Here is a 25423-nt window from a genome sequence, read left to right on the forward strand (position 1 = left end):
GTCCCATGAACAACTGAGCACTAGTCAGTCACTTGTTAGACCAGTTACGAGTGTACAGAAATAGCTGTCCAGTGCAAAAAGAAGCTGACCAAAGTTGAGAGAGTACATGTGTTGGTGTAAACATTTAGAAGTCAGTTTGATGAGAAAAGCATTTTTTCAACATAACAGTACCTGCCCAACCACAAGACTCAGAATTTTTTTTTTAAAGGTATGAAATTCACTGCATGTAGTCTTTGGCTGGCCTCAAACTCAACAATTTTATCTGCCTGCCCAATGTTGGGAGGTGCACTATCACACCTGACAAGTCCTGGTTCAACTCGGCAATCCTACCTCACAAGTGCTGGAAATAACACCACACCTGGCATTTAAAAAAATTTTTTTTACCACTACCCACAGCTCATGAACTCCAGATGGCGGTGCCATGTTGTGCATCTGGCTTACCTGGGCCCTGGGGAATTGAACATGGGTCCTTTGGCTCTGTAAGCAAGTGCCTTAACCGCTAAACCTTGTCTCTAGCCCATTGTTTTTATTTGAATCGCCTGCTTTTTTGTTTGTTTATTATGAGTACTAGGGATTGAAGTGTTGGCAAGACAAGTACTAGTGAATACATTCACCACCATCCTTTTTTTTTCTTTGGTTTTTTGAGCAGGTTCTCTCTCTAGTCCAGGCTGACCTGACCTGGGACTTACTGTAATATTGTTTAACAGGGGGAGAGAATGGGCCCACTAGGGCCTCCAGCTGTGTGCCCCCCCCTTCCGGCTTACATGGGTCCTGAGAAATTGAACCTGGGTCCTTTGCATTTGCAGGCAGGTACCTTAACCGCTAAGCCATCCTTCCAGACCAGATCATTTTTTTAAAAATATTTTTTGTCATTTTTATTTTACTTGAGAGTGACACAGAGAGGTAAAGAAAGAGACAGACAGAAAGGGAATGGGCGCGCCAGGGCTTCCAGCCACTGCAAACGAACTCCAGATGCGTGCGCCCCCTTGTGCATCTGGCTAACGTGGGTTCTGGGGAATCGAGCCTCGAACTGGGATCCTTAGGCTTCACAGGCAAGCGCTTAACCGCTATGCCATCTCTCCAGCCCCCAGATCATTTTTTTTTTAAAAAGATTTTATCACAGGGAGAGAATGGGCTCACCAGGGTTTATATAGCCACTGCAAACAAATTCCAGAAGCTTGTTCCACTATGTGTATCTGGCTTACTTGGGACCTGGAGAATTGAACCTGGGTCTTTAGGCTAAGCCATCTCTCCAGCCTATCATTCCTAATTGTATGTATGTATCAGGTTCGGGGTATAGCTCAGCAATAAAGCACTTGCCTAGGCCAGTTCCCCAGGGTGGCAGCTGTGGTAGAGGCAGGAATATAAGTAGTTCAAGGTCATATAATGCATTCAAGGCAAATCTAAGATGTATGATAACTGTAAGATAACTGCATATTGTAAGTGGTTGGGGACGGGGAGTCAACACCACAAATAAAAGGGACAGGGATATACTGTTGCTAAATAAACATAACTGCTGGGCTGTCAATAGTAAACCAAAACCAGCCCCGACCTTCAGAAGCATGACTCAAAAGCATGACTCAGCTGGTCATGCTGGCCTCTCATCCATTGATGGGCTCAGAAGTGGAAAGCAATTCCCTAGTGTTGAGTGAACCTTTCTAGGGAAGACATGAACAAATGTCATCTCAGGGCACTGAAGATGGATCAGAGGAGTAATTAGCCCAAAGGTAGGTTAAGTGAAACAGTATGATCAGGTTACAATACATGGATAACTTAAAAGCAGCTGAATGAAAAAATTCTTCCCAGCATCGGTTACTACTCACTAGCCTACATCCAGGATTTGCAGGAAGCTGTCAAAGGGGCCCTGAATCAGCATCCCAGGACAGGTGTATATATGACTGTCCATTCAGCAAAACAAAAATATTAGGTTATGCCAGGCGTTGTGGCACATTCCTTTAATCCCAGCACTCAGGAGGCAGAGGTAGGATCGCAGTGAGTTTGAAGCCACCCTGAGACTAGTGAATTCCAGATCTCAGGTCAATCTGGGTATAATGAGACCCTACTTCAAAAAAAAAAAAAAAAAAATTATGTCCCCTGTGATCTCCCCTGCCTTTGGCTTCTGAACAGTCTGACCAGGTTTACAAAATAGGACATGTATTTTCTGATGGAGTGAGTGAACTTGAATCTAGTAGAAGGTGATTAACACCAATACCACTCATACACATGTGAGTACATCTTTTCTTAGCTGATTAGTTGTGTCATACATAACAGTATACTTAAGTCAAAACCAGCCCCGACCTTCAGAAACATGACTCAAAAGCAGGACTTGGCCTGGCCTGGTGGTACATACATGCCTTTAATCTCAGCATTTGAGAGGCAGAGACAGGAGGATTGATATGAGTTCTAGGCCAGCCTGAGACTACATAGTGAACTCCAGGTCATCCTGGACCAGAGCGAGACTCTGCCTCAAACAATTCCCCACTACACACACACACACACACACACACACACACACACACACACACACACACACACAAACTCCCAAGTTAGGCCTGGAGAGATGGCATTGGCCAGGGAAACCTAAGGACGGACCCAGGTTTAATTCCCGTGGACCCATGTAAGCCAGATGTACATGTGGCCCATGGGATGGAGTTCGATGGAGGCCCTCGTGTGCCCGTTTCAATCCCTTTCTCTTTCTGTCAAAAAATTTCTGAGTCTATGGGGCCATGCATACAAACTACCATAGCTGGCAAAGGTTTCTTCCTTTTTATAGTGTGTCCACGTGATCGACAGTTTATTGTAAAAAGGCCTTTTGATTTCATGAGTTCTCATTTGTTGATTTTGGTCTTATTTCCTTGGGGGGGGGGATTTTTACCCATACCAAACATCTTGAAGTGTATTCTGTAGTGGTTTCAGAGTTTCAGTTCCATGATGCATTTGGAATTGATTTTTCTGAAGAGTAAGCGATAAGGATCTATTTTCATCCTTCTACATAGATACCCAGTTTTCCCAGCACCAGTTAGAAGATGTTGCCTTTCCTCCAATATCAGCAGGTATGTCTTGCCTAGCATATGTAGCCTCAGGGTGGCCTCAAACTCATGGTGATCCTCCTGCCTCTGCCTCCCCAGTGCTGGGATTAAAGGCCAACATGCCTGGCTCCTTTTTAAATTATTTTTAAATCTTATTTGAGAGGGAAAGAGGTAGATAAACAGAGAGGATGGACATGGAAGGGCCTTTAGCCACTGCAAATAAACTCCAGAAGCATGTGCCATGTGCAGCTGGCTTACATGGATCCTGGGAAATCGGACCAAGGTCCTTTGCCTTTCAAGGCAAATGCCTTAGCCACTAAGCCTTCGCCCCAGTCCCCCCCTTTTTTTTAAAACTCAAATTTTCTTTTCCTCCTTTCTCATCCCAGTCTTCCTTTTTCACCTTCCACAATACCTCATTTATTCCTGTTTCCTTTTGCCCACCCCCTTTTCATCTCTTTTGGTCTATGTCATTTTACATCCTATAACTGCTTTCATATCCCCTTATTTAAATACATACAAACATTACATTAGGTTCCACATATGAGAGAGAATATGCAAATTTTGCCTTTTTGGGATTGGGTTACCTCACTTAGTATAGTTTTTCAACTTTCATGTTTTCCTGCAAATGTCATTAACTTCTTTTTTTTTCCACAGCTGAGTAAAATCCCATTGTCTAATGTATCACGTTTTTATTATTGATCAGCTGATTCCACTTTTTTGTTTGTTTTTTGTTTTTCGAGGTAGGGTCTCACTCTGGTCTAGGCTGACCTGGAATTATGTAGTCTCAGGGTGGCTTTGAACTCTCATGGATCCTCCTACCCCTGCCTCTGGAGTGCTGGGATTAAAAGTGTGTGCCACCACGCCCAGCCTGATTTCACTTTTTAGCTATTGCGAGTAGAGCAGTACTGAATATGGATATTGAATCCTTTGGGTTTGTGCTCAGAAAAGGTATGATGCAGGAGGTTGTTATAGTTTGATACTTTGTTTTTGATTAATTTAAGGGTATGAACATTAAAAGAAGTGCTTACTGGACAGTTTGATAAGCATAATATATACATTCAGCCAAACAGCAGCAGATGTTATACCCCTAGGGCTCATGACTACCCCTGTTTTAAGTTTTCAGTATCAGGGATGTGTTTCCCCCCATGGAGCGGGCCTCCAGTCCAGTTAGAGTGCAGTTGGTTTCCACCATGACAGACGTGCCATTATTGCACCGGTTGGCTCATTTGGGCTGGCTGGCCAAATATAAGGCTTGCAGTGTCCACTGTTGAGTATCTTCACTGGTGATTTCTCTTTCTCCCATTGAACTGTATGCAGAATGGCTTCTTCCAGCTTTCTGTCAGCTGGTCTACATGGAAGAGGTTATCAGCTCAGTTCCAGCAAGATTTCTCAGTGGCTTTGCAGCCCAAGTATGTGGAGTCTTCAGCAATAGAATAGGGTCTTACCATCTATTCCTGGTAGGAAACCAAGGGCCTCGGCAATGGCCTGTAATATTTTGGGAACATCAGGGCCCTCCCTGGCCAACAACTCACTGGAAGCTGTTCCATCCCTGGCACTGAAAATTTTCTAGCAACAATCTACGGCTCGGCTCCTCAGTGTTTTGTTTGTTTGTTTTGTTTTTAGAGGTAGGGTCTTGCTCTAGCCTAGGCTGACCTGGAATTCATTATGTAGTTTCATGGTGGCCTCAAACTCATGGCAATCCTACCTCTGCCTTTTGAGTGCTAGGATGAAAGGCGTGCACCACTATACCTGGCAAAAAATACTTTCTTAAAGATGATCATATGATTTCTGTCCTTAAGTTTATGTGGTGAATTACTGGGTTTATAGAATGAGTTTGGTAGTGTTCCTTCCCTTTTCTTGTTTACTGGGCACTTTGCGAAGTGTTGGTATTAGATTTTTTTAAAAAAAAGTTCAGTATACACCAGGCATGGTGACACACACCTTTAATCCCAGCACTTGGGAGGCAGAGGTAGGAGGATCACTGAGTTTTAGGACAGCCTGGGCTAGATTGAGAGACAGACCCTAACTCAAAAAAAAATTCAGTAGACCTGGGCATGGTGGCCCCCACCTTTAATCCTACTTGGGAGACTGAAGTAAGAGATTCCCTGTGAACTTGAGGCTATCCTGAAACTACATAGTAAATTCCAAGTCAGGCTAGGCTAAAGCAAGACCCTACCTCAAAACAACAAAAAGTTTGATAGAATTCAGTAGTGAATCAGTCTGGTCCTTGGCTTTTCTTTGTGAACTTTAAATTATTGTTTCAGTCTGCTTACTTGTGATGGCTCCATTTAAATTATTTATTTCTATTTTTTGCTTTTAATTTTAGTAGGTTATATGCATTTATCTGTTTCATCTGGGCTTCCTAACGTTTTGGAGTTTAAATTTTCATAGCATTCTCTAATCTCTAATAACTTCATTGTGGCCTGTTAAAATAACTCCCTTTCAATCTCTATTTTATTTTTTTGTTTGTTTTTTGAGGTAGGATCTCATTCTAGCCTAGGCTGACCTAGAATTCACTCTAGTCTCACGGTGGCCTCAAACCCATAGTGATCCTCCTACCACTGCCTCCCAAGTACCGGGATTAAAGGCATAAACCACCACGCCCAGCAACTGCAGCTCTAATTTTATATCTTTGGTTTTTCTTTTTGTTTTGGTTAGTTTGGCTAGGGATTTGTCAATCTTGTTTACTTTTTCAAAGAATTGACTCTTGTTTTTTCCTTTCTTTTTATTTGTTTATGTTTTTTTGAGGTCGGGTTCTACTCTAGCCCCGGCTGATCTGAAATTCACTACATAGTGTCAGGGTGGCTTCAAACTCACAGTGATCCTTCTGCCTCTGCCTCCCTAGTGCTGGGATTAAAAGTGTGGCCACCATGCTCAGCTACCTTTTGTTTGTTTGTTTGCTTGCTTTTCCAGGTAGGGTTTCACTGTAGTCCAGGCTTACCTGGACTTACCTGGAATTCATTATGTAGTCTCAGGGTGGCCTTAAACTCATGACAATCCTTGTACCTCTCGCTCCCAAGGGCTGGGATTAAAAGCATGCGCCATTGCGCCCAGCCCCCAGCTATCTTTTATTTATTTATTTTTATTGACAACTTCCATAATTTAGATAATAACTCATGGTAATTCCCTCCCTTACCCACTTTCCCCATTGAAACTCCACTCTCCATCATATCCCCTTCCCCTCTCAATCAGTTTCTCTTTTATTTTGATGTCATCATCTTTTCCTCCTATTATGATGGTCTTGTGTAGGTAGTGTCAGGCACTGTGAGGTCATGGATATCTAGGGCATTTTGTGTACGATGGAGCACGTTCTAAGGAGTCCCACCCTTCCTTTGGCTCTTAACATTCTTTCCGCCACCTCTTCCACAATGGACCCTGAGCCTTGGAGTTGACTTAGTGGTTAAGGCGTTTGCCTACAGAGCCAAAAGATCCTGGTTCAACTCTCCAGGACCCATGTAAACCAGATGCACAAGGGGGTGCATGCATCTGGTGTTCGTTTGCAGTGGCTGGAGGCCCTGGTGCGCCTATTCTCTCTCTCAAATCAATAAATAAAATATATTTAAGAAATCTTTTAAAATACATGTGAGTGGAGCTGGCGTGTTGGCTACATAGTGAATTCCAGGACAGCATGGGCTACAGCAAGATCCTACCCCCACAAAACATCAAAAAGTCACCCGCAGTTATTGTGACCTTTTATGCTTTTTGGTGTTTACTTTAGAAATTGGGAGCCGTGTGTACAATTCTTTTTGTTGCGTGGTGGGGGGAAGTTGAGGTAGGGTCTTGCTTTAGCCCTGGAATTCCCTATGTAGTCTCAGGCTGCCCTCAAATTTAGGTTAATCCTCCTACCTCTGCCTACCAAGTGCTGGGATTAAAGGTGTGTGCCACCACACCCAGCCTACAATTTTTTTTTTTATTTTGAGAGCGTATGGGTGCACCAGGGCTTTGTGCTGCTGCAAGCAAACCCCAAGTGCATGTGCCACTTAGTTCATCTGGCTCTATGTGGGTACTGAGCAATTGAACCTGGGTTGTCAGGCTTTGCATGCAAGTGCCTTTAACTGATGAACCATCTCCATCTCTTTTCTCTTTTGGTATTTTTATTTTTATTTATTTATTTGACAGAGAAAGAGGGAGAGAGAGAAGGAGAGAATGGGTGTGCTGGAGCCTCCAGCCACTGCAAACGAATTCCAGACGCACGCGGCCCCTTGTGAATCTGGCTAACATGGGTCCTGGGGAATCGAACCTGGGTTCGTTGGCTTTGCAGGTAAATACCTGAACCACTAAGCTATCTCTCCAGCCCTCTTTTTTTCTTCTTGTTTTAGAGAGCATGAGACGGAGAGAGAGAATTGGCATACTAGGGCCTTAGCCACTGCAATTGAACTCCAAATGCTTGTAGCACCTAGTGGGCATTTGCGACCTTGTGCTTGCCTCACCTTTTTGTGTCTGACTAATGTGGGATCTGTAGAATGGAACATGAATCCTTAGACTTTGCAGGCAAGCGCCTTAACTGCTAAGCCATCTCTCCAGCCCTAAATTCATTCATTCTTTCTCTCTCTCTCCCCCATGTGGCTATTGATGCCATGTGGAGTTGCCTGGAAAGAAAAGAAAGAAAAGAAGGTTCAAGGAGCTCCTGCCATGTGGGGAGCGGGTGGGGTAAAGAACCTATGTGGAGAGTAAGGGCAAGCAGGGCCTCCCCTCTGCTCAACACCTCAACTGCCTGGGCTGAGGGAAAAACTCACCCATAGCTGGAAGTTCCCAAGTAGTCAGCACTTGTGATCATTTTACAATCCTCTCATCAGAAGTTAAACAGTGCACAAACCAAAGGTCCAGTGTCTCAGACTTCTGTCTCCTCTTTTTTTTCCCTGTCTCCTACTTCTGCATGTCCATTTGCAACCATCTTTGCAAAATTTCCATGTGGTTTTTCAAAAATCAATACTATGAGTGTTTTCTTAGAGTTTTCAGCTGTTTTTTTGAGTCTAAATCTGCTTCTTCCAGTGTAAGTGTCTCATCAAGCTATCTGAGCAAAGGCAGAGCTATTGCCAGAGAAAAGGGAGGATTGCTGTGACAGCCTCAGTATTTTTAAATCAAGTCCTTGATGTGGCTCGCCCTATGAAAAAGGTAAATTTCTGCACAATCCTTTTCCCGTTGGCTAACCAGATCTCTGTATATTGGTGATGGGTTCCAAGTTGTTCCGTGAAATATCAAACAAAGCATTTTTTTTTTTTTTTTTTTTTGGGTTTTTGAGGTAGGCTCTCACTCTAGCCCAGGCTGACCTGGAATTCACTATGCAGTCTCAAGGTGGCCTCGAACTCATGGCAATCCTTCTACCTCTGCCTCCCAAGTGCTGGGATTAAAGGCGTGTGCCACCACGCCCAGCTCAAACAAAGCATTTTTTTAAATTTACATTTGCGTTTACTTTCATCAGTAACATCAATTAATGAGCACTTTTTTTTTTTTTTTCAAGGTAGGGTCTCACTCTGGTCCAGGCTGACCTGGAATTAACTCTGTCATCTCAGGGTGGCCTTAAACTCATGGCATTAACCTCATGGATTAAAGGCGTGTGCCACCACGCCCAGCTCCAATGAGCACTTTCTCAAGGTAACATCTTCTGTTGACAATCACAACATAAGGTACACTGTTTTCATTCATTCCTGTGGATAACCATTACATTAAGCACATTGCTTTACAAAGCTGCTGGAATTCACATGGTTGCTTAAAATGAATTACAAAGCATTTTATTTTTAGTTCTAATGATAACAAATTTTAAAAAATTTTGATTTACCATCTTATTTAAATGTGTTCTTCATGCTACAATACAACCCTTCTTATCAAGTCCATATGGCAGTAATCTCCCTCAAAACTTTTTTTAATGTGCCATTTCTTTAATTTTAAAAAATATGCACAAGAGAAGTCATGTGTTTTACATGGGAATATACACATTTACAAAGCATTTCAGCCAGGCTTGGTGGCGCATGCCTTTAATCACAGCACTCGGGAGGCAGAGGTAGGAGGACCGCCATGAGTTCAAGGCCACCCTGAGACTCCATAGTGAATTCCAGGTCACCCTGGTCCATAGTGAGACCCTACCTCGAAAAAACAAAACAAACAAACAAAAAAAGCATCTTTATAGTTTTCCAAGATTCTATTACATAAGTCCAAAATTTATAAATCATATATATCAGAACTTTTTAAGCTAAAATAAAGTTCCTAAAACTACTGGATATACCTAGACTTTTTCCAAATTTAAATGAGCAGAGCATGAGTATGATTTATTAAATACACTTTACTGTTAGCTTCATCGCCTATAATTCTATAAGATGCAACTTTATTGTGCCTTGCAAACAGGATACATCTTTAAAAAACCGATCAAAATTTTCCATGCATATAGCTCTGATGGATTACAGTGCAACACTATTCATAATTAAAAAAATCCTATAGAACCCAAGAGCACAGGCTACTAAAAGAAATACAATCCTGAGCCATCTGAATGAGACTTGTTGAATCCTTTTAGAGTGAGCTTAGAAAACATGGAAGAAAAAAGTGCATGCACACTGTAGTCATGAATAAAGTACATCAAACACCTGTCACTGTTAACATGTGAGGGACGGGTGACGGTGAATTTCTGACACAATCTGACAGCCCCTCACACTTCCATTTCCTTTTCCTGCTTCCCTCCCATCCCCAATACATTCACTCCTGCCCCTTCCCCAAAGAAAAGTCAGGCACTGCTTCCTAGGGATCCCCACGCCTGCCTGGCTGGGGTTGAGACAGAAAAGAAAGAGGAGGTCCTCATACAGAACATGAAATAAAGCATGTGCCATGAGACAATTCCAGCTGCTTTCACCTCTTTGTAAGTCAATGAAGCACATGGTCATTACTTTAAAACTCATTGGAAATGTCTTAAAAACAAAACTTCTTGTTACATCTGAAAATAAAACCAATGGTGGAAAAATTCACTGTAAAACTAATTGCCTCATCTACTAAAATATATCTGTCAGTATATTTTTTGTATCTATTCAATAAGAGTTTGATATGAAAAGTTCAAGAAGCTTGTACCTGCCTGCGACAAACACTATGACACCGCATATGACCTGCCACAGGCTTGTAAACACCAAGCGTCCCTTGTATGTGATCCTGGCTGTGTGTTCCCCATGACCTCAGCACTCTAGTGTTACCAACGATAATGTAGGTAGAGTTAAACTCTGAAAGGTATTTGGTTTGTGTTCACCTTACACATCCTAGTAATAAAATAACCACACCAGGCCTCCATTGCAGTCCCTGAAGATAATCGGAGTGCTAACAAAGCAGACTGAGCAGCATGGCTATCAGTCCATTTTATCAGAGGTTGAGCTGGAACACCAGAGGGCTAATGTAGTCTACCAGCAGCTTATCTTGTGCGGATAAACTAAGAGCTCCTGGCTTTCAAGATCCACCATCCCAAAGGCTGAAACCAAAGGTGGAAATAATTCACAGCATAAGGGATACTGAATGTGAACTGCATAACCTGGGGGACTGACTACTGGAGAGAAGGAGGAAGAGAAGAAAAAGGATCCTCATCCCCACATGCTTTGAGGGTGTGTCACCCTCAAAACTTTTTTTTTTTTTTTTTTTTTAGGTAGGGTCTTGCTCCTCAGGCTAACCAGGAATTCATGCTGTAGTCTCAGGGTGGCCTTGAACTCATGGCGATCCTCCTACCCTTCTGCCTCCCAAGTGCTGGTACTAAAGGTGTGTGCCACCACACCCGGCTCACCTTCAAAACTTTTAAACTCGGATTCTTTTTTTTTTTTTAATATTTTTTATTTATTTATTTGAGAGCAACAGACACAGAGAGAAAGACAGATAGAGAGAATGGGCGCGCCAGGGCTTCCAGCCTCTGCAAACGAACTCCAGAAAATTCAAAACTCAAGGAAAATTTGTGTCTATCAGTTTTTACTGGAAAAGTCCTGTATTGTGGAGCTAATGAGAGATAGAATCATGAAAAAAAAGTTACTTCAGATAAAATCCATGATAGGTGTGATGCAGTAAAGATCAGCATAGCAAGTCATTTTAAAACATCCTGACTGGGGCTGGAGGGATAGTTTAGTGGTTAAGACGTTTGCCTGCAAAGCCAAAGGACAATGGTTCGATTCCCTAGGACCCACGTTAGGCAGATGCACAAGGGGGCGCACATATCTGGAGTTCGTTTGCAGTGGTTGGAAGTTCTGGTACGCCCATTCTTTTTTTATTTATTTATTTATTTATTTATTTATTTTTTATTTATTTGAGAGCAACAGACACAGAGAGAAAGACAGATAGAGGGAGAGAGAGAGAATGGGCGCGCCAGGGCTTCCAGCCTCTGCAAACGAACTCCAGACGGGTGCGCCCCCTTGTGCATCTGGCTAACGTGGGACCTGGGGAACCGAGCCTTGAACCGGGGTCCTTAGGCTTCACAGGCAAGCGCTTAACCGCTAAGCCATCTCTCCAGCCCTGGTACGCCCATTCTTTATCTCTTTCTCTTTCTCCTCTTTCTCTGTCAAATAAATAAATAAAAATAAAATATTAACAAAAAACATCCTAGGGCTGGAGAGATGGCTTAGCAGTTATGGCGCTTGTCTACAAAGCCAAAGGACCAAGGTTTGATTCCCCTGGACCCACGTAAGCCAGATGCATGAGGTGGCGCATGCATCTGGACTTCATTTGTAGTGGCTCCTGGCATGCCCATGCTCGCGCCTCTCTGTCTCTGTCTCTCTTTCTCTCAAGTAAATAAAAGAAAACATTAAAAATATATTTTAAGCCAGGCGTGGTGGCACATGCTTTTAGTCCCAGCACTCAGGAGGCAAAGGTTGGAAGATCGCCATGATTTCAAGGCTACCCTGAGATTACAGAATTAATTCCAGGTCAGCCTGGACCAGAGTGAGACCCTACCTCAAAAAAAAAAAAAAAAAAAAAAAATCCTAACTGCATATATTAGGGACATTGGGAATGCTTTAACCTCTGTGAAAAAGTAGGTTCAATCTAATTGTATACTAATTTTTACACTTGTCATAGACCCCATTTTGTTCTAGAGATTAACTTCTCACCCTTCAAAAATGAGAATAAACTTATAACTACATATCAAATGAAAGGGCTGTGAAATTCATCCTCCAATATTGCTTTGAAAATATGCCCCTAGGTTGTTAAAAGAGACTCCAGCTCCTCCAAATGTAGTGGTTTTAACTGGGATTCTTCAAGTCATCATGTACGGCTGGCTTGATCATCACTCGCCTTCTTATCTGACCCCAACCAGTTAAGCGCCAGTATTTCTCAACTTTTTGGGTATGGGCAATTTTTTCTCCAACTTCTGTGCACACAGGATTAGTCAAAACAATTTTGCCCACATCAGCCTTGACAGTGCTAACTCTCCCTCCTGTTGACAAGGATCCGAAGTTGACCATAAGCACTCCATTCTTAGACAGCTTTTTGTCCTTTGCTGCTTTCTTGTCTCCCTCAGTGCACACACCTAGAAGCCGTCCCAGTAGGAAACAGGAAATTTCCAACTCAGTGAATATCTCAGGTAAAGCTCTAAGGGCACCAAGCGCCTGTCCTACCATTACGTCAGCCCTGTACAGGGTCAATTTTTTTTTTATTTTTATTTATTTATTTATTTGAGAGCGACAGACACAGAGAGAAAGACAGATAGAGGAATATAGAGAGAATGGGCACGCCAGGGCTACCAGCCTCTGCCAACGAACTCCAGACGCATGCGCCCCCTTGTGCATCTGGCTAACGTGGTACCTGGGGAACCGAGCCTCGAACCGGGGTCCTTAGGCTTCACAGGCAAGCGCTTAACCGCTAAGCCATCTCTCCAGCCCAGGGTCAATTTTTTTTGTTTTGTTTTGTTTTGTTTTTCGAGGTAGGGTCTCACTCTGGCTCAGGCTGACCTGGAACTCACTATGTAGTCTCAGGGTGGCCTCGAACTCTCAGTGATCCTCCTACCTCTGCCTCCTGTGTGCTGGGATTAAAGGCGTGCGCCACCACGCCCGGCTCCCAGGGTCAATTTTTGTTCCAACTCCAGTAAGACCTCCTGGAGCAGCATCCTGAAGATCATTATGCTCAGTAAAAATTGATACAATTTTGAAAAAGATTGGTTTACACATGAGTTTCCCTTCACTCTCTTTGGAAACAATACCGGGTCTCACTTCTCTCTCCTGGCCCACCTTTAACTCCTTGTAGAATACGATCCCCAGCCACACACCCCCTTAAGGTCGTCAACTTCTCAGCCAGGTTTGTTGACATCAAGTGACCTAATAACAGTGAGCCGAGGATCTGAAGTCAAGTCTCGGGAGGAGGGGTGCTGGAGTTTCCTTTACTACGTCCTCACAGACAACTGCAGTACTGTTTTTAAGCTGAGCAGAAATCGGAATGATCGGAGCTCCTTCTACCACTGTTCCTTGTACAAGTGCAGAGTCTGTTCACGTTGTTCTTCAACTTGACTTCCTTTCACCAGATCAGGTTCATTCTGTGGGATCAAAATATGCTTGATTTCGTGATTTCCATTGCAGCCAGGTGTTCCAAAGTCTGAGGCCGAGGGCAAGATTCATTAACAGCTATTAATAGAAGAGCTGCATCCATCGCTACTGCACCGTTCAGCATCGTAGCCATCAAAATGTCATGGCCAGGACAGCCGACAAAGGAAACAATGCCTGACTAATTTGAAGTTTCCTTTAGTTCCTGAATGTCTGTAGGAAACTCATCAGGTGTACCACTTCCACGTGACCTATAACATTCTGCCCGAGGACAACTTGAGTCGTGAAGTTTATAAATCTTAGCATTAGCATATCCAAGCTTATTGTAATGTTCATGTTCCTTTCTAGTTTTTTTTTTTTTTTTTTTTTTTTTCCGAGGTAGGGTCTCACTCTAGCTCAGGCTGACCTGGAATTTACTCTGTAGTCTCAGGGTGGTCTCAAACTCATGGTGATCCTCCTACCTCTGCCTCCCAATTGCTGGGATTAAAGACATGTGCCACCATGCCTGGCTCTAGTTCATTCTTTTAATCCGACTGAACGCCAGAAATGGCTTTTACAACAGTTAATTTCCCTTGCACTACATGACCAATTATACTGATATTAATCGTGGCTTGTCTGCTGTCTTCATGTGAAAGTGGTGGTAAGTTTGTAACATCCAAGGTAGCAAGATCCTGTCCTGAAAGGTATGGCTGCCCAAGAAAACAAAACTTTATTCTCAGTTTCAATACTCATTGCTCTAGAAACAATTTTTTTTTTTTCCAGGTAGGGTCTCACTCAAGCCCGGGCTGACCTGGAATTTACTCTGTAGTCTTAGGGTGGCCTTGAATCTATGGCAATCCTCCTACTTCTGCCTCCTGAGTGCTGGGATTAAAGGCATGCACCATGTGCCACCATGCTTGTTTTGTTTAGAAACTTTTCTCCCTCCCTTCCTCCCTCCCTCCCTCCCTCCCTCCCTCCCTCCCTCCCTCCCTCCCTTCCTTCCTTCTTTCTTTTTTTTCTTTTTTAGAGAGAGAGAATTGGTGCACCAGATCCTCCAGCCACTGCAGTTGAACTCCAGACACGTGTTCCCCCTTGTGTGCATGTGTGACCACACCCACTTGCATCACTTTGTGTGTCTGGCTTAAGTGGGACCTGGAGAGTGGAACACAAGTCCTTAGGCTTGGCAGGCAAGCACCTCAACTGCTGAGCCATCTCTCCAGCCCTCTTTTTACCTCTTCTTTTTTAAAAAATACTTCTTTTATAAGAAAATACATTTTATTTATTTATTTGAGAGAGAGAGAGAGAGAATGGGCTTGCCAGGGCCTCCAGCCATTGCAAGTGAACTTCAGATGCATGCGCCCCCTTGTGCTGTGACTTATGTGGGTTCTGGAGAATCGAACCTGGATCCTTTGGCTTTGCAGGCAAGCGCCTTCAATGCTAAGCCTTCTTTCTAGTCCCAAGATATTTATTTATTTATTAAAAAATAGTTTTTATTTATGAGAGAGAGAGAGAGAGAACGAGCACACCAGGGCCTCTAGCCACTGCAAATGAACTCAAGATACATACTGTGTAATTTGTGCATCTGGCTTTACATGGGTGCTGGGGAATTTAATTTAGACCAGGCTTTACAAACCAGTGCCTTTAATGGCTGAGCCATCTCTCCCACCATTTTTGGTTTTTTGAGGCAGGGTTTGGCTCTAGCCCAGGCTGACCTGGAATTCACCATGCAGTACTCTCAGGCTGGCCTCAAACTCAACAGCAATCCTCCTACCTCTGCCTCCCCAGTGCTGGAATTGTTTTTGTTTGTTTTGAGGTATGGTCTTGCTCTAGCCCACACTGTCCTGGAATTTACTCAGTAGTCTCAGGGTGGCCTCGAACTCGTGGCGATCCTCCTACCTTGGCCTCCCAAGTGCTGGGATTAAAGGCATGCACCACCACACCTGGCTTTTTTTTTTTTTTGGAGGCAGGGTCTTACTGTAGCCCAGGTTCATCTGGGACTCACGCTGTAGTTCTAGTCTGGTCTACAACTTGGTGATTCTCTTATCTCTGCCTTCAGAGTGCTGGGATTAAAGGCATGCACTACCATGTCTGGCAGAGACTGAGAGATGGGCCACCAGGACCTCTAGCTACTGCAAACCACCTCTAAACATATGTGCCACTTTGTGTGCCTGTCTTTATGTGGGAACTGAGGAATGGATTCAAGGTCATTAGGTTTTACAGGCAAGTGCCTAATGGCTGAGCCATTTCTCTGGCCCCTATTTATTTCTTTTGCTTTTATTTATTTATTTATTTATTTATTTTTGATGTAGGGTCTCATTGTAGCCCAGGCTGGCCTTGAACTCATAGAAATCCTCCTATCTTAGCCTCCTAAGTGCTAGGATTAAAAGCATGAGCCACTACACCCAGTGACTTGTTTCATTTTTGAGGGATTTCCTGCAGGTCATTTTACAAATGATTGTATTTCTTGCGGCAATGTAGGTTGATTCGTAGTGGTGCTTCCCTGTTGTCTGTTGGCAACTCTGGTACTACCTAGTTATTTAAAACCCTTTGTACTTGTGATCCTGGGTGACGTTTACCAGTAGAAGACTGATTTCTGATCAGTTCCTAATCAAGTAATGGAGTGGGTATAGAGTCTACTGGGCCTGCAGCGTGGGGATTGGTGTCACAAATGTGGGACCTGCTGGTACCAGGGTGCTGTGGTGCAGGCATGGGGCCTGCTGGGGACAAGCAGTGGGTGAGCGCAGGGGGTTCCTGGACCAAAGGTGCTATGAGTGATGAGGCTGGTTCAGTGCCTTCTGGTTGGTCCCGGGATATTGTGTATGTTGGCATGGGCACAGGGTCTGCTTGACCTGAGATCTGGTGACTGGTGGTGCAGATACAGGGTCTCCTAGACCCAGAATGTGGTGAGCAGTGGGCAGACACAGGCTCCTTTCCCTACACATGGTAAGAGGTGGAAACAACATGGGGCCTCCTGGACCCAAGGTATGGCGAACAGTGGTACATATGTGGGGTCTCTCTTACCTGTGACATGAGGTGTGGTGGACAGAACAGGGTCTGCTGGGACACAGGGCACAGTAAGCTGTGGCATAGGCTCAGGTGAGTCATGGGGCATGGTGGTGGCATGATCACAGGACCCTGAGTGAGGCCAGTGGTGGGTGGGTGCAGGACTTTCTGGGCCCAGGGTATGATGAGTGGTGATTGTGGGCATTAGTTCTGGGGTATGGCAGGCAGTGGTCCCTTATTGTCTGATAGTTCTTGATAGTCCTGGGGACCTCAGCCAGTTACAACTGTCCCTGAAGCCTTGTATGAACCACCCCATCGATGACCATTTCCTTTGTGTCGCCTCAGATTAGGCAGGTTTTTTCTCAAGGAAAGATGGGGAGCTAACATTACTGTTTCTGAGCTTCCACAGCATTCAGACTGATGCCTTCACCCCTACGACTCACTGCCTCATAAGCCAGGCTGTGGCAGGCTCTTTTCACTCCTTGTTGAAAGGTCTTCCCTACTCAAGTAGTTTACTGGTACAATGCTCCCTGGTTGTAATGGTTTCTTACATCAGCCTATTATTACTATCATCAATACCATCATTTTGTTTCAATATATTTTTATATATTTGCAAGGGGAGAGAGAGAGAATGGGTGTGCCAGGGCCTCTAGCCACTGCAAACCAATTCCAGGTGCATGTGCCACTTTGTGCATCTGGCTTTATGTAGGCACTGGGGAATTTAACTGAACTCCATCAGGCTAGCACCTTAACTGTGTCTTCATCCTGCCCCCTTTTTCTTTAATATTTTATTTTTACTTCATTTATTTATTTAATTTACTTTGGTTTTTTGAGGTAGGATCTCTAGCTCAGGCTGACCTAGAATTCACTGTATAGTCTCAGGGTGGTTTTGAACTCACTGATCATCCTATCTCTGCCTCCCAAGTGCTGGGATTAAAGGCGTGCGCCACCACATCCAGCTTTATATTTATTTGTTTGACAGAGAGCGAAGCAGAGAGAGAGAATGGGCATGCCAAGCTCTCTAGCCACTGCAAATGAACTCCAGATGCATGCACCACTGTGTGTCTGGCTTACGTGGGCCCTGGAGAATCGAACCTAGCTTTGGCTTTTAGGCAATCACCTTAACTGCTAAGCCATCTCCTTAGCTCCCTTGTTCTTGTTTTGAGGTAGTGTCTTGCTCTAACCCAGGCTGACCTGGAATTCATCAAATATAGTCTCACAGTGACCTCAAATTCATGGCAATCCTCCTCCCTCTGCCTCCCAAGTGCCAGGATTAAAGGTGTGAGCTACCATGCAGCTTGCGTGAGCCTATGATTAAGGCCCCCATTTGCATGTTGACTCACGGCTTTCGCTTCTGTATTAAAGGTCAGTCCTGAAAGTTACCTTCTATGCCTTCTACCATGTTCTGTTCCTCCTTGCTGTCCGGGGGCCATGCAGCTGATGCCACAACCTTATAATCCCATCCCACAATGCTACTTTCAGGGATTGATTTTGATACATTCTTTCTTCAATAGCGGCTGTGGGGGGCACCCTCATACTCAGGAAGCCTACATGCTTCATCATATGCCACCCCATATCAAGGAAAGGAAGACGTCCACCCTTGGATTCTCCACGAAGATGCTCCTCTCACAGGCAGGTTGGCCTGGGTTGCATGTCCCCTCACCCATTTCAGGGAGCTTGCAATCACCACTGTTGCAAAGAGGCACACCATCCCGGGTCAGGATCCTGTATAAGGCTTGCCTAAGCGGAGGCTCCACCCTCACGCAGACCAGCCTCAGACAGGAGCCTGAGTACCAGCCTCAGGTACGAGTCTCCCTTCCATAGAACCTCTCCTCCCCAGCTCATCCTTGCTTCTGTCATTATCTGGACATCCTTTGAGTTGTGTTCACATTGCCTAGGGAGACTTGACGCCAGATAATGCGCTGAAGACGGACCAAGGCCACAATTCCAGCCAAGTCTAGGTTAGTGAACTAGTAGTGACTTTATTGGGTTTACTTCCAGGAGCCTGTGTGAGAAGCTAGCGGGGCATGGACGACTAAGGGAAGGCGCTCTATCAGGAAACACCCAGGCCAGCGTGAGTGACAGCTCGCAAAAGCTGCATCCTGAGTTCACTGCTGGACTTGCAGGCATTTCAGCTGCCCTCTCTCTAGCATATTATATTATATTATCTCTTGTCGCCCTGGGGGAGGGGCCTTGTGAATCTTAAAAGTCTCGGCTTTCCTGGACTTGTGTCATTTACGTCCTGAGTCTCGTGGGTCCCAACTTCAGGCTTTCCCCTTGTACGCCCACCGGGGACTTAACACCCACTCTGTCTTGCGTCTTCCCTGGTGCAGGCACTGCCTGCCCCCGCCCCAGCATCACACCCACGACAAACCCTGGCTCCCGTGTGTCCCTAGAGTGCTGTACCCTCCACGGCACAGGAATACGGTCGTCACTGGGCTGTTGACCTTACTGACTCACGGTGGTGAAGAGTGTCACACGCTGAGACACTGAGAGGTTGCTAAGATGAGTAGACACAGTAAGGTTCATATTTAAAAGGAGACATTTAAACAAGGCACCAGTTTGGCAGCCTGGAAGCCGAGCAGGCATTGGATGTAACAGTCTCCACTACAAGTACAGGCAGGAAACGACAGCCGAGGATGGGTGCTGGGTGACGCTCCGTCACCCCTCACTAAACCAGATGCCCTCCCTGTAAATCGAGGCTGCACTTCTTGTTGGTGACAGGTGCCCCTGGAAAAGGGTCGGTTTCCTTCAGATAGGGTCACACACAGAAGAGCATCACATGCCTTCAGCTTTGGCCTAGGTTTCTCAGAGTCAGGCAGAGTTCTGCTGCCTGTACCTGGTGGCTTGTCCCTGCCCGTCACCCCAGACTTCCCTTCTCAGAGTTCACATCTTTACTTTCATATATATATGATATATATAATCATACATATAATATTATTATGTGATATATAATAATATTTATAATATATTATATATTACCATAATATGCAATATAATATATATTTTTAAAAATAGAAGTATAAAATTTATTTAAATTCACCCACAAAGTTCTGTGTAATCAGGAATGATACAAGTCGCAATAGTTTTTTTAAACACTCATGACAAAATTTAAAATATATTTTCAATTACAGTATTCATTTAACCTTATTCAGATAGAACAATTTTTTTTGGAAAAAAAAAGAGATACGCAAGGAAAACAATTTCCATATATGTATTATATAATATATAATATAGATATAATTTGAGAAAGAAAGCGGGCATGCCAGGTCTCCTAGGCAGTGTAAACGAACTTCAGACTCATGCACCACCTTGCCCATCTGGCTCCCGTGGGTACTGGGAACGAACCTGGGCCCTTTGGCTTCGCCAGCAAACACCGGCCACGGTTTCACTTTTCCCCGGCAGTGGTCACACCGACATCCGGAGTCCTGGCCTCGCGGGGGCGCTGCTGCACGTCCCGGATCGATCGATCATGTCACCTGCCTTTCAGCCACACTAGCTTCCTCCTGCCCAACGAGGAGCAGGGCTGTCGTGCCCTCTGGTCGCTTGTGTGCACTGTTCCTTCAACCAGGGCAGCCATTCAATACCTTTGAGGACCTTGATGCCACCTCCCGCCTGGGCTCCGAGCCAGGGCAGGGTACGTCTTGCCTCCTGCTTCAAAAGCGGCCAAAAGGCCCCAGAGGGCCTTATGGTGTTTGTGCGGGAGGGTGAGGGGGTGAATAAATTTCTCCAGCCCCCTCAGGTCTGCTCCTGGCAGGCTCCAGGGTCCCCCAAGTGAGCTGCAGCTTTTGTGGCTCAGCCCCTGACAGCGGGCCATACAGGGGTTAGACTGCAGACTGTGCCCGCCCCCAGGAAGGCAGCGCGCCCACAGCTCACCTGTACTCAGCCAGAGGGCTGTCTGTCACTGCGGACTTGAGATTTGGAAGTCCCAAGACACTCTGAGTTACATAATGGCTCTTGGCTCTAAAACACACTTTGAAAGGCTGCTTCTTTTTTAAATTTTTATTTATTTTTATTTATGAGAGAGAGATGCATAGATGAGAGGGATAGCAAGGATGGGTGCACCAGGGCCTTCAGCCACTGCAAATGAACTCCAGATGCGTGCACCACCTTGTGCATCTGCCTTATGTGGGTACTGAGGAATCTAACCTGGGTCCTTTTGCTTTGCAGGCAAGCGCCTAAAACCGCTAAGCCATCTCTCCAGCCCAGAAAGGCTTCTTGATTTGTGGCTTCCCAGGACGTTGGGGAAGGGGTGACCCATGTGCTATTCTGAGAACTATACAGGATTTTATTCATGTAGATGGCTCCATGGAGCCTCACTAGGGCCTCAGAGATGCTGAACTAGGAGGGGTCGTTCCAGGTTATAGGATGTTTGGCTATCCATGTTGTCAGGATGTCTAGGATTTCCAGGCAAGAATTGAAAATTGTAGTCTTTGGGTAAAACACTGATATCTTCCATGGGATTCCTGTGGGGCTTGCTGGACTGGGTGCCATGGGAGTGTTTAGGGTGCATTGGGTTAATTAGAGGGAGGTTTTCAGAGTGGGATCTTATTGGGAATGGGCCTCCAGACACTGAGCACCCCTGCCTTCCCCATCAGATCCACAGAAGGTCACAAGACCATGGGAGGGAGTGGCGAGACCAGTTTAATGTAAAATAAGCTTTGGACAGCCTCAGATGAGAGAGGCCCAACGGCGTGTCTGGAGAGGCCTTTCTGGAGAAGGTCACCAGTGGGGAGGGACAGCAGTGGGCTGGCAAGGGCTTGCAGATACCACGGTCCTTCCAGTCTCATCCTGTGTTCAGCAGATATTGGCAGAACCTGTGGAGAGGCTCAGTGGCTCCTCAGCAAGACAGTTTCTACTCCCACCCCCACCCCCTCACTGCTTCCCCAACCCACAGAGGCCCAGCTCACCTGGAGTGAGTGAAGTGGCTGCCTCAGGTAAGGGACTAGAGAGAGAGAAAGAGGCAAATAGGACGAGACAGAGAATGGGCACGCCAGGCCCTCCAGCCACTGCAAACAAACTCCAGGCACATGTGCCACCTTGTGCATCTGGCTTACGTGGGTCCTGGGGAACTGAACCTGGGTCCTTTGGCTTTGCAGGCAAACGCCTTAACTGCTAAGCCATCTCTCCAACCCTCTTGTTTGGTTTTGTTGTCTCATTTTAAGACAGCCCAGGTTAGCCTTAAACGGTGCTATGCAGCCTAGGATGACCTTGAACAGCTGATCCTCCTGTCTCTCCCTCCCAAGTGCTGGGAATATAAGGGTGTACCACCACCTCTTGCTGGGACACTCTTCCCGTGGTTACTTCACATGATACCAAAGAGCAGGGGTTTCTAAGATTTGGGGTCCTTAGGGTTGATTATGTGCAAATGAAAAATCCTACTTTGAACCCCGTGAGGAGCCAGGTAGGTTGCCCTGGCTGTCTAGCTCCTAGGACTTTCTCACCACAAGGTCTGTTCAGCCAGAGATGCATACAACAGGGCCTCTTACCTGGCCTTCTGATTGTTTCTGCATTTGCATTTGCTCCCTGGCAGGGGAAGAGCCTGGTCAGCCCCAGCCTGAGGGTGAGCCTCCCTCTCCCCACTCTGCCCATCCCTGTACTCACTCAGGACCATGGCAAATCCAGCGATGCACAAGAGCCCTCCAAATACCATGCCGCCCAGCTGCAGGCTTTCCCAGTCTGGTGGGAGGTGGGCGTTGGGGGGGGGGTGCAGAAGGGGGAAGGTTGCAGACACTGAGCTTGCACAAGCAAGCCAGCCTCACACATTCATTCCAAAGGTATTTACGGGGCTGGGGGTGCGGTTCTCCGGCAGGTATTTACAAGCACTAACTCACCCAGTAAATAAGTGCCTGCCCACATGGCACTTACATTTCCGAAAGAAACCAAGCCAGTTAATAGGCACATCGTGTCCTTATGCCTGGTGGGGACCAGTGTGATTAGGAGAGGCCAAGGGAAAGAGCCCAGGGGAAGAACAGCTCTGAGGGAGCAATAAAGGAAAGTCTTCCTGGAAGGTGGCCTCTGAGCCAGGGGAGGATGGGATGTACATGTGTGTGTGTGTGTCTTTTTCTTTTTTTAGAAAAAATATATTTATTTGAGAGGAAGAGGCAAAGAGAGAGAGAGAGAAAGAGAGAGGCAGATAGAGAAAGAATGAGCACTTCCAGCGACTGCAAACAAACTCCAGACGCGTACACCACCTTATGCATCTGGCTTATGTACTGGGGTATTAAACCTTGGTCCTTAAGCTTCCCAGGAAAGCACCTTAACTGCTAAGCTGTCACTCCAGCCCCCATGGCATCTTCTTCCTGCTGTAGTGAGCTTTCTCACAAAGAGCAGGTTCAATGCCTTGTCTCACTTTGTCTACAGCTGGGCTAAACTCCATCCTCACTGACTGGCCTGGCAGAGAGCTTCAGGGTAGTCAAGGGCCGGTTGGGGGGGGGGTGGTTAGGGAATGTCAGCTCTTACCGTAGTAGAAGGGGCTATCTTTATCTGCAGGGGAAAAAAAGAATAAAGATCAGAGCCAAGAGACAGGAAGTGTGGGCAGGTGGAGGAGGAGCACTCACCAAATAGGTCGTTGGCTTCCAAGGCAGGCAGACCTGGGTGAGACAAGCAAAAGTATGGGGGTCTTCATTATACCCGTTTCCAAATAAGCCAGCCATCTGGAGACATCTGGAAGGTGACCCTGGGATCACCAGATCCCTTCCTCAGATCCTTACCAGGGCTGGGACTTTTGCCCCCAACTTACAGCCCTTCCTGTTTGTGACTTCCTGCTATTCTTTTTTTGTGCACTGAATGGGATGGTTGGTTCCTTTTCACTTTTCCTGAGAAGCTTCCTGCTAGACCTCGTCTGCCTCCTGAAGAAACACGTTCCTACCTTGCCGTGTGCCGTTTATGGTCCGTGTCCCACAGTTTGATGATGTAGGAACCACTAGAGCAAGTTTTGCAATGTCCTCATTCCAACCTGTACAGGTGTTCCCTTCAGCTAACAGTTGAAGTGTAAACACATTTACTGTGTGCTAGCTCTCCAATGGGGGCGGGCAGGGGGCTACTTGGTCCCCACTGCCTTGGTGGGTGGGGTGCCTGGAGGACTCACCCGCCAGCACCAGCAGACCGGCACCGGTTCGTCCCGCCATGTCAGGATACAGGGCAAGTCTGCAGGGCTGTAGGGTGAGATGTAGGGGAGGAGGTGGGCGGACTGGGGTCCTGGTCCGAGGACCTGCCCCAGTCTCAGAGTTCACCCCATTAGCACAAGGAGGCCTTTAGCTGTCAGTATCTCTCTTTCAGGGAATTCAGTAAAACCTGATGCCCAAGGTCAGGTGGTTGCTCTAAGTCACCCTGTGCTTGTTGTGGACCGAAAGCGCCCCCCCTCCCCCCAGCTTTCTGCATGTTGTTAGCCACAGGCTCATGTTGTCAGGGGCTCAAGCCTGAAGCCATTGTTACCATCTGCTTTGGCCAGCTCTGGCCTTCTGGTGATATCACAGATCTAGGGCCAGCTGGCTGGACTCAGTCCCCTTTCCTGCACTTGTCAGCTGCATGCATGACTCGGTGCATAACTTAACCTCTCTGGGCTTCGATGTCCTATAAGTGACAGCAACCTCATAGGTTATAAGGATAGAACTAACGGCAGTACTGTTGCTTAATATGCATAGTACTGAAACCCTGTTACATATACCTGTCAGGGAGAGGCTTCTAGAAGGGGTGGGGGGTGAGGTTAGGGTCTACCAGTCTCCAAAGCTGGCTGGCTTCTTTTTGCCCTTCATCGATCTTTCCTCACCCTTCCTTCAACCTGGAGCTGCAGGACTGTGGTTCTCTTCCAGTCCACATGTCTTTCTTTCAGTCAAAAGTTGGCCTCTGCTTCCTCCAGCCCCCAACCTAACTGCCACACAGGGTTACAAACCCAGAAGCCTCCAGATCCCAGGAGGCTTGCATCTGTGTCCTCCAGCAGTCCACTTCTGAGAGTCCTGGGCACCCACCGGCCCTTCCTCAGGTCCCTGCCTCTTCTCCACCTAACAAAGACCCCAAAGTCTTACCAGGTGTCTTCCCACCCTCCAGCTCACCTGAGTCAGGTTGATGCAGAGAGCAGCTCTGAGGAACCTGCTGAGCTGAGGACAGCCCAGGTGGGTTCAGGCTCTTTAAGCCTGGGGGCCCCGCCCAGGGCCCCACACCAGCAGTCTGGAGGGAACTGGTCAGCTCCTAAAGCTCTTGGAGCCAGACTTCCCCACCTACTCTTAAAAACACAAGTCACCTGCCACACCCAGGCAGATCCAGTGCTGGGTCCCAGGCCACTCAGCCGGGGGTTTGACAGGAAGGGGAGATCCAGGGGCTGGGCTTCGGACCTTCCTCCCCCACAGGAAAAGGTGGGCTTACTTAGTCTGCTTCGCTTCTAAGAGGGTCCCAGAGGGTGCTGGAAAGAAGCGAGCGGAGGGCTCTGTCTTCTTATACCAATAGTGAAGTTTCAGGCCCGTGAAGCACCTTGGGGACAGTGGAATGGGTGATGAGTCAAGGGCTGACTGGCCTTCCGTCTGTTTCACTGTTGTTTGCACCTGGACCAGGTGTTCATGCAGGCAGTACTAGGGCTGAGACCCATTGCTTCTCCCAGCCTTTGACCCCTAAGGTACCCGGTGACTGAGGGAGGCCCCTTCAGGCTGGAGTCAGAAATGACTGCCCAGGCCAAGCTGGGCTTCTGGGCCTCCCTCACAAAGAGGGAAGGGCAAGGAGGACAGCCTACCCTGTCCACTGCTGCCCAGACTTCCTGCCACATGCCTCTGATGCCACCAGGCCTTTCTGCTCTCCTGATCTTCCATCTGATCCTTCTTTTCCAAAACGGGGGCAAGTTAGGGTTCGCCAGAGACTTAAAGAGGATGGCCAAGGGGGTGTCTGGCCTGGGCAGACTGAGGAGGGCAGCGAAGGGTTTAGGTGAATGGGTTTTCTTCA

General features: G+C 46.4%; 1 protein-coding gene and 1 pseudogene across 2 annotated transcripts; both read right to left on the reverse strand.

The window, feature by feature from the left end:
- Positions 1-12217: 12217 nt before the first annotated feature.
- On the reverse strand, positions 12218-19966 carry LOC123453235 (annotated as a pseudogene).
- A 1152-nt stretch (positions 19967-21118) lies between these two features.
- Positions 21119-24700, reverse strand: Fxyd4 (FXYD domain containing ion transport regulator 4). Of its 2 annotated transcripts, XM_045137564.1 has the most exons (8): positions 24547-24696; positions 23583-23649; positions 23053-23085; positions 22955-22978; positions 22097-22171; positions 21982-22018; positions 21403-21437; positions 21119-21309 (listed from the first exon to the last, which is right to left on the reverse strand). In XM_045137564.1, the coding sequence occupies exons 2-8, from the start codon at positions 23620-23622 to the stop codon at positions 21290-21292; spliced, it is 264 nt and encodes an 87-aa protein (XP_044993499.1). In that variant the 5' UTR covers positions 23623-23649; positions 24547-24696; the 3' UTR covers positions 21119-21289. The 2 variants fall into 2 exon arrangements, with proteins under 2 accessions (XP_044993499.1, XP_044993500.1); XM_045137565.1 differs by lacking the exon at positions 21403-21437 and having other exon boundaries at positions 24547-24700.
- Between the last annotated feature and the right edge of the window lie 723 nt (positions 24701-25423).

This window comes from Jaculus jaculus, chromosome 18, assembly GCF_020740685.1.
Source record: "Jaculus jaculus isolate mJacJac1 chromosome 18, mJacJac1.mat.Y.cur, whole genome shotgun sequence".
Classification (NCBI taxonomy): Eukaryota; Metazoa; Chordata; class Mammalia; order Rodentia; family Dipodidae; genus Jaculus; species Jaculus jaculus.

What these genes read in the sequence shown, in the direction of transcription:
- Fxyd4 (XM_045137564.1), bottom strand. Translation starts at nt 23,622, where the DNA reads ATGGCGGGACGAACCGGTGCCGGTCTGCTGGTGCTGGCGG. An exon ending in AGATAGCCCCTTCTACTACG is followed by an intron (nt 22,172 to 22,954) that starts GTAAGAGCTGAC and finishes ACCTCCCACCAG; the next exon opens with ACTGGGAAAGCCTGCAGCTG. An exon ending in AGCCACTTCACTCACTCCAG is followed by an intron (nt 21,310 to 21,402) that starts GTGAGCTGGGCC and finishes GCCTCTCCACAG; the next exon opens with GTTCTGCCAATATCTGCTGA.